This window comes from Musa acuminata, chromosome BXJ2-9 (genome assembly GCF_036884655.1).
Source record: "Musa acuminata AAA Group cultivar baxijiao chromosome BXJ2-9, Cavendish_Baxijiao_AAA, whole genome shotgun sequence".
In the NCBI taxonomy this organism is placed as follows: Eukaryota; Viridiplantae; Streptophyta; class Magnoliopsida; order Zingiberales; family Musaceae; genus Musa; species Musa acuminata.
This window is the reverse complement of record NC_088346.1, coordinates 3759774-3772050: the sequence shown is the minus strand read 5'-3', so window position 1 is coordinate 3772050 and position 12277 is coordinate 3759774. Positions and strand designations below refer to the sequence as shown.

At 41.4% G+C, this 12277-nt stretch overlaps 2 protein-coding genes across 2 annotated transcripts; one reads left to right on the top strand and one right to left on the bottom strand.

Annotated features, from left to right (window-relative positions):
* Window positions 1–174: 174 nt before the first annotated feature.
* On the bottom strand, window positions 175–6470 carry LOC135622597 (inactive protein kinase SELMODRAFT_444075-like). Its single transcript, XM_065124582.1, has 9 exons — window positions 4983–6470; window positions 4181–4335; window positions 4015–4109; window positions 2833–3836; window positions 2141–2301; window positions 1349–1425; window positions 1119–1266; window positions 739–888; window positions 175–649 (listed from the first exon to the last, which is right to left on the bottom strand). The coding sequence occupies exons 1-9, from the start codon at window positions 5170–5172 to the stop codon at window positions 425–427; spliced, it is 2205 nt and encodes a 734-aa protein (XP_064980654.1). The 5' UTR covers window positions 5173–6470; the 3' UTR covers window positions 175–424.
* Window positions 6471–10926: 4456 nt separating this feature from the next.
* Window positions 10927–12220, top strand: LOC135622599 (thiamine phosphate phosphatase-like protein). The gene is made up of 4 exons (XM_065124584.1): window positions 10927–11143; window positions 11222–11343; window positions 11414–11615; window positions 11716–12220. The coding sequence occupies exons 1-4, from the start codon at window positions 11006–11008 to the stop codon at window positions 12079–12081; spliced, it is 828 nt and encodes a 275-aa protein (XP_064980656.1). The 5' UTR covers window positions 10927–11005; the 3' UTR covers window positions 12082–12220.
* Window positions 12221–12277: the final 57 nt, after the last annotated feature.

The window sequence follows — 12277 nt, the reverse complement described above, 5'->3', positions numbered from 1 at the left end:
ATATCTGTCATGCCCACACAACTTGAAGAATCTTAACTTGACATTGCATCCATCGCCGGCCACCTTTCCTCTTCTCGGGAGATAAATATCATAACATAAAGATGCAGCTATGCTGAAGCATCCCACCTGAAAACAAACCACTAACTTAAGCTAAATAGCTAATCGAGCAAACAATTTGAGATCACAATGTGCTAAGGGACGGGCCACATGCACAAGGGTTACATATATCAACGAATCCATCTCCAAACATGAACATAGACATGATTAGTAGCAGCGTATTGAGAGTCAAAAGAACCTAACAAAATGTGCTAACATACAATACAGATATAGTGATGAATACAGCACGAAAAGGTGAATAAAAGAGCAATCTATGGGAATACACATTGCACACGGCACATAGGCATATAATAGTTCTGTTCCAACTTTAACATCTTCGCAAGATACCCTCCCTCTCTCTTTCCCAGGCTGTCCGTAAAGCCTCGTAGGATTTGCTGCCAGCCGAAACCTGTGAAGCCTGTTTGACTGGAATGCTAAGTTGTTGCTGCTGCCGGTCAGGCCACATCCATCCACTCCGGTTTCCGTTGGCATATGCAGGCGTGGAAGTATAGCCTGAATCCATGACCACATCTCCGTCCAATATTCTAAGAACCTTCACACATGAAGCTTAGAACATTAGTACAGGACCAAAAGCGAGGATTTTCTTCTCATATTTGTTGTCATAACATTATGTAGTCATACCTGAGACATTCGAGGTCTTGAGTGAGGATCACGCCTAATGCACAATGACGCAGCTTGCAACATGCAGGAGACCTCGTGTTCAGAGTAGCAGTTCCCCAAGCATGGGTCTACGAGCTCAACGATTGCATCTTCTTCAAGCAAAGGCCGAGCCTGTTCAAGCAAAATCAATCAAAGATGCAGGAAACAAGAAGCCCATATGCATAAAAGAAAATCGTGCTAGTCTAAGATCCCAACTTCAGAGAAAACAATCAGATGGGCGATAAATCTGACTGTAGTTACAACCTAAAACAAAATGTTAGTATATCTAAATAACCAAGTTCCAATCTGACCATCACAGTACAGCACCAATACGTTCTCTTCAAAGAAAACTTTCTGCTCACCCATTCAGTCAGGCACTGCTGGCCCTTTTGTCGATTAATATCAACAGCTTTACGTCCAGTAACAAGCTCCAGTAGTACCACCCCGAAGGAATACACATCAGCTTTTTCCGTAATTTGCCCACTTTGGGCATATTCTGGAGCAAGATATCTAAAATAGAAGCATGGAGATGATTCAGATTTAATATATTGCAGTGGAAGTAAAAGATATTTAACTCTGATTCAAGCTTTACCCAAAGGTGCCTATGACTCTTGTTTCCACGCCAAGGTCACCATCAGGCTGCCATCTCGCTAGGCCAAAATCACCAACCTTTTGGACACAATTTAAAGGTCAGATTTTTTAGTTTTATAAGTGAAACAAATATTTCAGAAAGTTAAACACTTATCTGCAGATATGTAAAATTATATTAAAATTATCATAAGGTATTGTCTCTTTAAGAAGCCAGAAGCAACATGGGAATGGTAGAGAACATGAAAAACACAAAATAACCGATGCTTACAGCAATTTTTCAAGATATTATTGCCTTCTCTGGGAGGTGATAGTTGATATTGGTTAGAAGGTAATGGTTGCCAACTATCAGTATATCCAACAATCACAGAGACAATAAGTTGAACTTACACAAAGATGTAACACAACCTGAAGAATCTTCTTGGACAAAATCTAAATCTGGAAAATTTTCTGTTTATGGACATGAAATTACAGTTTCTCGTAAAATGTGAACAACCATGAATTCAATAATTAAGCTTGGGGGACAGGCTTGATCTGATCGAACAATCATACAGAAATAATTTTAAACTGCATTAAGCACAAGGATATCGTCACCAGATGCCCAAGACAATGCAGTGCTGAAATAAATGTTTGGAAACAGAAAGTGAAATATCTATCTCAGCATGGGTAACAATCCTTAAACATCATTGGACAGAACTTGGGGACAACAGCAAGTACCAGAGTTTTTTTTATACATAAAAGCAACAAGTGTCCTTGTCAGATCAAAACTATAAAGAAGAGAAATGGAAGGCCATACCAACGGTTCAAAATCATGGGTTATAAGAATGTTATTCGGTCTCATGTCCCGATGGACTATGCAACCAACTCTGCACTCCTCATGAAGATATCTCAACCCCCGAGCAGCTCCTACAGCAATCTTTTGTCTAGCAGACCATTCCAGAGGTTCCCGATTACGGCCTACAAGCATAAATGAATATAATCTTCAAAGTCAGATCATGTCCAACAATCAAGATAATGGCTTTTTGGTAAGAAAAAGTTTCAACAGTTTTTGTCTCACTGTTGCAGTATGTTCAACTCAAATATCATGTACATTATTACATTCTCGCATATGAATACATAATGCGTAAGCACTTCAGGATATCTCAACTATCAAAGATCAAAATGTTTTATAAATTTAATCCCGAGGGATTTTGTTAATAAATATCCAACACTCATGTTCAAACCATATCATATATCCATACTCAAAAATTGCTGCCACAGTCCTCAAGGGCTACAACATTAATTTTGAACTAGGAACAAGATGAATTTCCTTTTGAAATTCTTTAGTAATAAAGAAGACAGTGCAATTGTAGGAAAGTATTACGTCAAAACATAAGAGCTAGAAGTTCAATTTAGACTGTTCATTGGAACAACCAATGATCTCATGTACCATAGCATTAGTAATATATAAATAGTTATATACATATCTATCATGACTAAAGGAGTTACCATAAAGATGAGTATCCAATGAGCCATTGCAAATATATTCATAAACCAGCAACCTTCTCCTGTCTTCAACACAGAATCCAATCAACATCACAACATTGCGATGTTGTGCACAGCTTAGAACTTCCACCTCCGAGCAGAATTCTTGATCACCCTGGGAACTAGCAAGTTTATGTTGCTTGACTGCAATTGCTTGACCATCTGGCAGGACACCTCTATGCACAGATCCAAACCCACCCTCAGCCAAGAAGTTTGCTTGAGAAAACCCACCTGTAGCAAGTTCTAGCTCTGAGTAGCTGAACCACCTAGGAGGCTTTCCGAACACAGGTGCCTTGTGCTGACATATTGAACATAGAGGAGGTGGTCCTGGAGGTGCATTTCTAGATAGAGAAATTACTTCTCTGACATTCCCAATGAAGTTTAAATCTGATCTGTAACTTAAAGAACCAATTTCAGATTTGTTATCCAGCTTAGAAAACTTATCCAACAAGGCTTTTGTTGTAGAAATACGAGCTTTGGTATCAAGTGCATGTGATAATTCCTGAATCTCCTTTGAAGATGGGCAGCCATTACCAAAAACCTCTGCCATCCAGGGCTGAAATTCTGTTCTCGTATGACTCAGACTCTCACTGTCAGAATCAGAGGTAGATACATCTAAATTCCTGATTTCCTTCACACTTGTATGCTCCTGTTTCTTAACAGTGGAAAAAATGGGAGAATTTCCAAGATCTGAGCTTGACACCGAGAAGGTCCCAGCTTCAGTAGTGGTATATGATGTCTCTAATTCAGGACTACTAGTTGGTGTTACAACTGGTCCTCTACTGAAATTCTGAGAACCTTTGATGTCATTATCAGTCTTTGTCTTATCTAACTTAGAAGGCAACTGGGGCTCTTCCTCATGAGATCCTACTAGATTTAAGCGAAGAACTTTAGGTTGACAATGCTTCATAACAACTATATTGCATTGCAGTTCGTCAATGCAATGCTTCTGCTCATGCTTCAGCTGTCTGCAGAAAGCAGTGGTGTCAAATATCAGAAGGCAAGGACAATATCATAAGAAGCTCAAGCATTGGGCTTCTGACTTGAGAAATTACATAGAAGAATTTCATGAATTGATGAAACAAATTATGCTTTTTCTCGTTAAGCATAAATATAAGGGAAAAGGTTCAAACAAAAAATAATTACTTGTCTAGTACGACCCAGTTTGCCTGAACTCGTGTGGATTCTGCAGCCACCACACCACAAGGTGACCCAGTGACGATCTTTATCTTGACACTTATCTGCAAAGGCCAGGTACTTAGCATATCTACGAAGTTAAGGAAGACCAAAAGTAAATGCCATAGTAACTAACCTTATCTGAATCATAAACATCATGAAGTTGCAGCATCATCTGAGAACAAGAATTACTTATGTCAGACTTCTGCTCCAAAGCAGTGCCAGAATGGGACTTCCTGTGACTACTAGCACAGTCCCCAGCAAATCTTGGGAACCCCCATAGTTTTCTACCTGAAGGACGAAAAACTTATTAAGCACATAATCCAGAGAACATGACAGAAGATTACATCTTAGTATCTTAGGCTAGAATGTAAACATAAGCAACCCATTTACCTATATATATATATATATAGCTTATGTTGTCATACATAACATAAATAACTACAAGAAAATAGAAGATCAGATCCTCCACATGGATTTGTGGGTCAAATGTCAAATGTCACCCCCGTGAACTCATGAGAATCTATAATTCGATAATAAAATTTAGGCATATTGAACTGCATAATGTTGAACAACCAAACTTATACTAGATAGAAACCTCTATGTTTTCTGATAACTATATATGCTACTTTAGAATCTGTACCAATCAACCCGGAACCAATCCCATAACAGATACAAACTCATGCTTCACACCTGATTAGCATAAATATTATAACAGGAATTAGGGAACTATCATAAACGGGGGTTAGCTAGACAAGAATCTAAATGAACCACAAGTTCCAGTGATCATCAGAACTGGCAAGAATCTTCTCTAAAGAAGATTTAAAAGCTCTTGGGAGATTCTTCAGAATATAAAGGTTGAAGGATGAACAGAAGAGGAAAAGTAGGAGAGAGGGCATTAGAGATAAAAAAATAAACAGAGTTTAGATGATTGATACCAGGACTGTGGGGTGAAACCACAACCAAGAGCATTATGCAATCACCAGGCTGAACAACATGCGTTAAAGCCCATACAAGTGCTGTTCTTGGGATTTCTTTTGAGGCCTTGACTGCAACAACAACCTTCTCAGTAGCATCAAAGCCATTAGCAGTCTTCCCCAGCTTGTGATGCTGCTGGTTGGCACTCATTTCTCCTGCTATACTCAAACACAACCGTCTTGACTAGGCCCTCGCCTCCATAGCAACTTCTCAGAAGCCAGACCTACTCTTATGAGTCGCAAAAAGAGAAGAAAGAGATGTCTTTTCCTTCACTAATACACTGATTCGACCAGGCTCATGCAGATAACAAACACCTTCACGCATACCAACTGTTGTTTCCGGTGTTCAGATCAAGAACAAAGAGAAAAGACACTTTTGACCTATTTAGATGAAACGAGATGATTTCACTTCGACCAACCACAAGAAAGTACAGCTTTCCCTTGTTCTTTACTGCCCCTCTATATCCCCGAATCCTCGACTGTTCGTCGATCTCACCTGCATCATAATCTGATTTTCTCATCTACCTCATACGTTAGATGTTTCGAAGAACTAGAATACAGTTGCTGCGGGGATCTCTTGTCGAAAAGATGGTCCTTTTCCGAAGCAGAGAGCGAGGAGAAAAGGCGACGATATAATAAAAAGGCATGAAAGCACTGTTCTCGTGAATGTACTTACTGCTTTTTTTGGCGAGGAAACGGACAGGAAAAAAGAAAGTGAATCTGGTATAGTAACAAACTCTTTGATTTCTCAAATCATACGACGAAAACCCTAGCAAACAGGAAGAGCTTCACCGCAGCCTCAACTCAGAAATCTGATCGGGGAGTCGACAAAAGGCGTCAAGAAAATCTCTTGAACTTTCTTAGTAACGACGATCTCAAAACAAAGAACACCGTTTTCCCCCAATCTATGATTTAAAATTCGACCAATGCTTCAGAACCAAAGCGACGATGATCCCTCAGAAATCGCGCACAACAGCCTCCAAATTCTTCGAGCACCCAGAAAAACCTCCCGAGAAGCGGACTTTAGGTTCCTCGATTTCATAGACATGAACCCTGAGCTCCCCAAAGGCGTAAAAAATCCATCAAGAATACAAACCTTCCCTCGTTTCGCCGCTCAGGACGCGCTTCTTTTCCCAAATCTGCGCCGCAATAGTCCTCAGCTCGACGCAGCGGAGCAGACAAATCCGGCCGGATGCCAAAGAAAGGCGCCAACTTTGAAGCTTCCAAATCAAGATCTCTGCCCGCCAGATGACTCCAAATCAAGAAACCTCCAACGACTATAAACCTTAATCCCAATCTCCAACACCGAAAAGAGAAAAAGGCAAAAGCGAAAACTGAGGTCACGATCAAAAGAAGGAACAAAAAGAAGAGACGATACCTCCCTTCAATCCATCCTCATTTTTTAGGCTCTTTCAATTGAACTCCCCCTCGATACTCTCATTACTGAGCATCGGCGTCGGAGGTCACCGACCGAAATACCCTCAACTCCCCGACCAATTTACCAAACCAGCCTCGATTTGCTCGTGGTCTCCATCATGCTTTAAGATTCACGCAACACCAAAAAAAATTAGATTAAAAATTGAGATCTTATAACCACAAAAAATAAATGTATTACACGCTTAATTTATCTTTAATTTCCTTTTATTACCAATTTGGGGGTTAGGTGAGAGAAGTTGGATCCTCCATCGATCGGATGCGCTGTCCCAATTTTTAGGCCGGGATTTGGACCACCAAATTGGACTATCTCTCGTAACATTACTGTCGTCCTGACGCCTTCACTGTCATTCACGCAATTCTCTTGAAACATACTCATGAATTTTATTTTATTTATTTTTTAATCTAATTATTTTTAAATATTCAACTTAATTATCTAAGCTAACGCTTGCAATTTGCAAAGTGTAATGAATACGGAAAATTCCCACTGGGATAATCTCGTAAATAACACCAATGTCATGAGCTTTTCGTATCCCGATCGCACGTGCTGGGAGGACAGCGAAGGGGAGTAATCGCCGTTACCGTCTCTGACGGAACCGTCATCCTTGACGGCGGCTCGTCATCGTGCTCCCTCCTTGATTTACCTCAAATAAATAAATAAATAAATAAATGCTGATACGTTAATAAGTTCATTTCGTAAAATATTTCGAACTGAAGCTTAATTTCGAAATAAAGTAATAATATATGAGTTTTAATCACAGTCAAATATATAAAAAATGGATGATAGTAATAAAAGAAATGGAGCCCACTGAACCCGAGACATTCGTTGGACCGGCAAAAGGCCGCCCGCGCTCTTATTTTATTGGTGTAGTTTGTTCTCGGTTGATGTGCTACGTTAATTAATGCGATATGTGGCACGTTGACACGAGTGACAGAGCGTTAATACAGAGATCACATTTAAATGAGGCTCGGCGATCGCTTGCTGGGATAGGCATCCCCACCCAATTGTTCGATTTGTCTGTTTGCCTCCAAGCAGTGGGGTTTGAACAGCATTTAATTAGTACGGCGGTGGTGTCATGGGCACGTGAATCGGGATTTGTGTGATGTGTGGACTTGATTTGGGAGGCGCGGGGGTTAGGGTTAGATTCAGCCACCTTCGATCGTCGGACTCGATGGCCCATTGACTCGGCTCGCTCGCTGGATTCAGTAGTGGATTTAAGCTACAAGCGAGGTAAGAATCAAGAAAAAACAACTAGTAAATGTATTAAAGCAGATTTGCTTATCGTAACAGTTAAATCAGATCTCTTGTTCGACGTATGGAAGGGGCTGTTCCTTTTTTTCCGATGTTTGCCTCTTCTCAAGGCAAATGAAGCCAAGAAGAAGGTGATGCCCAGGAAAAGGGCACGCTTCAGTATCCACGGCTTGATATCTATCTTGCAGTACTTGATTCAGACTGTAAACCTATTTTAAATCTGAATGTTGTTCTCATCATAATACACGATCTGTCTTTGTCATTCTCGAGAAGTCAAGATAAGAACCACAAGGAAGAATGTGAAGAACAAGCATCCATGGCCCAGGTGGAGGAACAAGTGTACGAAACAGCTGCTACATAAATGCCAATGAGCACCATCTCAAGCAGGCATAGGTTTTCCCAGCAAATGAAGCTAAGAGCGATGGCGAGTTTGGTTGGCGTTTAATGCATGCATTGGCTTTTCTGACAGCAATGACAGTTCTGACTCGAGATGGCCAGGGTCCTCCCTTGGCAGATGAATCATGGCATGCTTGAGGTGGTTGAACAGCTTCTTGCTGCGAAGTATTGATTGAACCAACTACTAGAAACACCAGACCTGTAGATTCCTTTAATGGTGCATGCAGAGCGCTCAGCCTGTGAAGTCCTTGTACTGGCTGGCAGCGGCAAAGCAGGTATCTACTGGGTTAGGTGATTTGACACCAGTAATCCTCCTCCTCATGGGAAGAGAGAAAGGTCTTTTGGGTTCATCAACTTGGGACAAGAAATGCTTTGCTATTGTTAAAGATGGCATTCAGGTTCATGACAACGGTCATCTGCGGTCGACTCGAAAGAAGAAGGTTCACCAAAGAAAGATGGGAAGACAAAGACGGAACCTTCTTCTTCAAACCTATCAAGAACGCTAATAAGGCTCTCTCCCCTCTAGCTCGCTTGCCCGGGAACGAAGTTGGTGGCGCAGGCCCAGGCGAGGTCGTCGGACAGGTTCTCCGATGGGGCCTTGCCGGTGCGATGGCCTGCACGAAGAAACCAAACATGGCTAGACCGAAGGGGTCGAAGCTGACTCATCTTGAATGATTCATGGCTAAACCTAACCGGCGAAAATTAATCGGGGATAATTTTTTTTATGAGCGATGGAGAATATATCGAAAACAATATCTATGATTCAAAAAAAAATTACCCATTAAATTTTTATGGATTAATTACATATTATCCCTATAATTAATTATATTTAATATATCAATTTCTATATTTTAAAAAATTATATTGACATCCATGTACTTAAAAAAATATTTAATATCATTTTTCCTTACATTATCGATTCTATTAATGAAATATATTTCACGTACTATCATATATATAAATGATGCTAAAATAAAAAATAAAAAAAATTTGATTCTCACTATTTGATAGATCATTAATATCATCGACTAGTGAGTCGGATTTATTGGAAAGAATAAAAGATAAGAAGAATTATTAAAGAAACTTTATTGAAGAATCACTTTATTAAAGAAGCTTTATTGAAGATAAGAAACTTCATTCTTGTGTTCTCCTTCATGCTGATGTGGGAGTGCTGACAGGGGAAATCAGCGTAGGAGGTCCGCAAGGGATGCGATTCATCAGCGTCAATCTAGCCTTGGAGTTGTAAGATCGAGTAGAGAAACCAAGATATGCTTGGTTGTGAGATCCTCTTTTCGGACCGATGGGTTGTCCTCCGGTCGAAGGGTTGCCTCGTGACTACAAGGCTATATCCTAGCAGCGAAATCGTCTCTTGACCGTCAATGGTCCCAAACAACAGGTCTCTCGCTTGGGGCTTCTTAACTCAACTCCTCCTATGCTTAAGTCAGTGAAAGACGAAGGAGGAGAAATGTTAGGATCATAAAGGCACTAGGGAGAGAATTAATGCTTTCGAAAATTTTGGTTTAAAAGTTCAATCAATGAATCTGTATCGAAAATATGATTAACAAAAAGTACGAGTATAAATTGATTAGTAAGTAAATCAGTATATAATAGTAAATCAAGGCAAAAGAAGAAATGCAAACCGATTTATAGTGGTTCAGTCGTCCCGACCTACGTCCACTCCCGATTTCTCTTCCTTCGAGGTCATCGACTTTCACTACTGATCTTCTTTCGATGAACAAAGATCAACTACCCTTGTTATAACTCTTTCTCGTTTTTACAGATTTTGGAAAGAACTCTTATACCATAGTTTTTTTATAAAAGACCTCTTACATCTCTTATAATAACTTTTAAACTTCAAAGAAGAAGATACTCAATACTTTTCAAGAGTTTACAATGCTTTAAAATCACAAGCTTTTTATGCTTTATCAAACAAGCACGAGGGATATTTATAAGCTCAAAATGACTTGAGAAATGGAGCTAAAAATTCAAATCATCATGTTTTTGGGTACTAGTGGTACCACCGCCTACCTGGGTGGTACCATCGCTTGATATAGTCTGGGAGACTATATTTTTTTAAGAAATAATATATAATTAGTCCTAATTTTACTATGTATATCGCTTTAAATCAGCATTCCATTCATAAGTGTACGTTTTACACGGTTGTGAATCAGCACTTACATAAACATATTCGTGTACCATTATGAAAAGCTATGTGATTGCCACGTCGACATGAATGGGACTCCATGGTTCCTTCCTGTTTCCCATAATATAGTCCTCATCGTGCCACTACATTCCAATAAAAGAATACATGCACGAGCCACTAGTTTAGTGCTCTGCGTCCACAATCGGATGCCAACCTCACCACATGATGCCTTCCTTTCGGAGGCGCGTCATCGTCTTCGATTTCCACCTCCCAATCCACCAAGCAACGCTGACGAGATTTCCGTGAGCGTTTCTTCTTCTCTTTTCGTGAGTGGATTGGCACTGAGTCATGCCCTCTGAAATCTAAATCGGTGGCTTCGATAACTTGGTCCTTCAACAAAGGCAGGTCGAGAAGAGCAATTGGGGTTGCATTATGGAATAGACTATTCCCCATATTCCGCATAGTAATACGACGCGTGCGCACAAACACCGCAACAGGTCGGTGACGCTTTGGAATATGCTATTCTTTATGCCTTCCCCTATCCTCGCTGGAACAGCAGCCAATAAGGGACGTAAGATCTCTTCCCACGGCGCCTGATGTCTTGGGACTTAGAATCGATTCGGCGTCCGCATGGTCTCGCGACCTATTGATGCCGAGTAATATTCCATCGGCATCTTCCTCCTCACCATATATACCCTCCCTCCGGACCCTTTGGATCCTCAAGGCCTTGGCTTCTCCTGATCTACTTTAGCTGCGGCCATGGCGGGCATTGTGGTGGTGTTCGACTTCGACAAGACCATCATCGACTGCGACAGCGATAACTGGGTGGTCGATCGGCTGGGTGTCGCCGACGTTTTTGAGCGGCTTATTCCGACGATGCCGTGGAATTCCCTCATGGTTTGTGATGCCCTCCTTCATCTGTGAGTAGGTGTAGGTTGAGATCTTTACGACTGACGCTGGGTCTGCTACTCTCAGGATCGGATGATGAGCGAGCTGCAAGCAGGAGGGAGGTCCATCGAAGACATTGCAGCCTGCCTGAGAACAGCTCCTCTGGACCCTCATGTCGTCGAAGCCATCAAGACCGCTTACGCTCTTGGGTATGCTGTTCTCTCTTTCTCTCTTTCGATGGGAATCCTTCTCTGATCCGTTCTTTTTGTCTGCTACCAGGTGTGATCTGAGGGTGGTGAGCGACGCAAACCAGTTCTTTATAGACACGATTCTGAAGCATCATGGGTTGCTGGAGTGCTTCAAGGAGATCAATACGAACCCTAGTATTGTGGATGAAGAGGGGAGGCTGAGGATCTTCCCCTGCCATGACTTCACCACCCGTTCTCATGGCTGCAGCATCTGCCCCCCCAACATGTGCAAGGTAGTAATGGTTAAACATGATTGTGTCATGCGGAATTTACTACCGTCGCAGTACAACAATTATGTTCTAACCTTTATAATGATGATCTTATCGAGTGTAGGGTAAGATCATCGATCGGATCCGAGCATCTGCTTTTGTCGAAGGAAAGAAGAGATTTATCTATCTGGGAGATGGCCAGGGTGATTACTGCCCATCCCTCGGGCTCAGCGAAGAAGACTATGTGATGCCAAGGAAACACTACCCCTTGTGGAGTCTCATATGCAACAGCCCTCAGCCTCTCAGAGCAGAGGTTCACGAATGGAGCACTGGCGAGGAGCTCGAGAAAGTCCTCCTCCAGCTCGTCGACAGGTCGATCGATGCCGATCGGAACAGCCCCAGCCAGATGTTCTCCGTCGACTGCAAGCCCAAGATGGTTCCAGCTTCCCCCACAGAAACTCTTCCCCTGCCTCTTCGTGTTCCTCACTAGATGCGACTCAAATGCGAACATGGCCAAAGACCTTGTTCGCGTGACCTCTCTATGTTTAGGCCTTATATTTCTCACCATTTAACCTGCTATGTATCGATACTCGATAATAGTTAAACAGAATTAGAAACATTTTGTGTTTTGTGCTGATCAAAGAAGATGGTTTGTAGCATTTCTACATAATCTTTTCTGAGGCTTG

Excerpts from the sequence above, each read along its gene's own strand:
- LOC135622597 (XM_065124582.1), bottom strand. The coding sequence starts at position 5,172 with ATGAGTGCCAACCAGCAGCATCACAAGCTGGGGAAGACTGCTAATGGC. Across the intron at positions 3,837-4,014 it reads AACTGGGTCGTACTAGACAA|ACAGCTGAAGCATGAGCAGA; the intron begins GTAATTATTTTT and ends TGCTTTCTGCAG. Across the intron at positions 889-1,118 it reads AGCAGTGCCTGACTGAATGG|GCTCGGCCTTTGCTTGAAGA; the intron begins GTGAGCAGAAAG and ends TTGCTTGAACAG.
- LOC135622599 (XM_065124584.1), top strand. The coding sequence starts at position 11,006 with ATGGCGGGCATTGTGGTGGTGTTCGACTTCGACAAGACCATCATCGAC. Across the intron at positions 11,144-11,221 it reads TGCCGTGGAATTCCCTCATG|GATCGGATGATGAGCGAGCT; the intron begins GTTTGTGATGCC and ends TGCTACTCTCAG. Across the intron at positions 11,344-11,413 it reads AAGACCGCTTACGCTCTTGG|GTGTGATCTGAGGGTGGTGA; the intron begins GTATGCTGTTCT and ends GTCTGCTACCAG.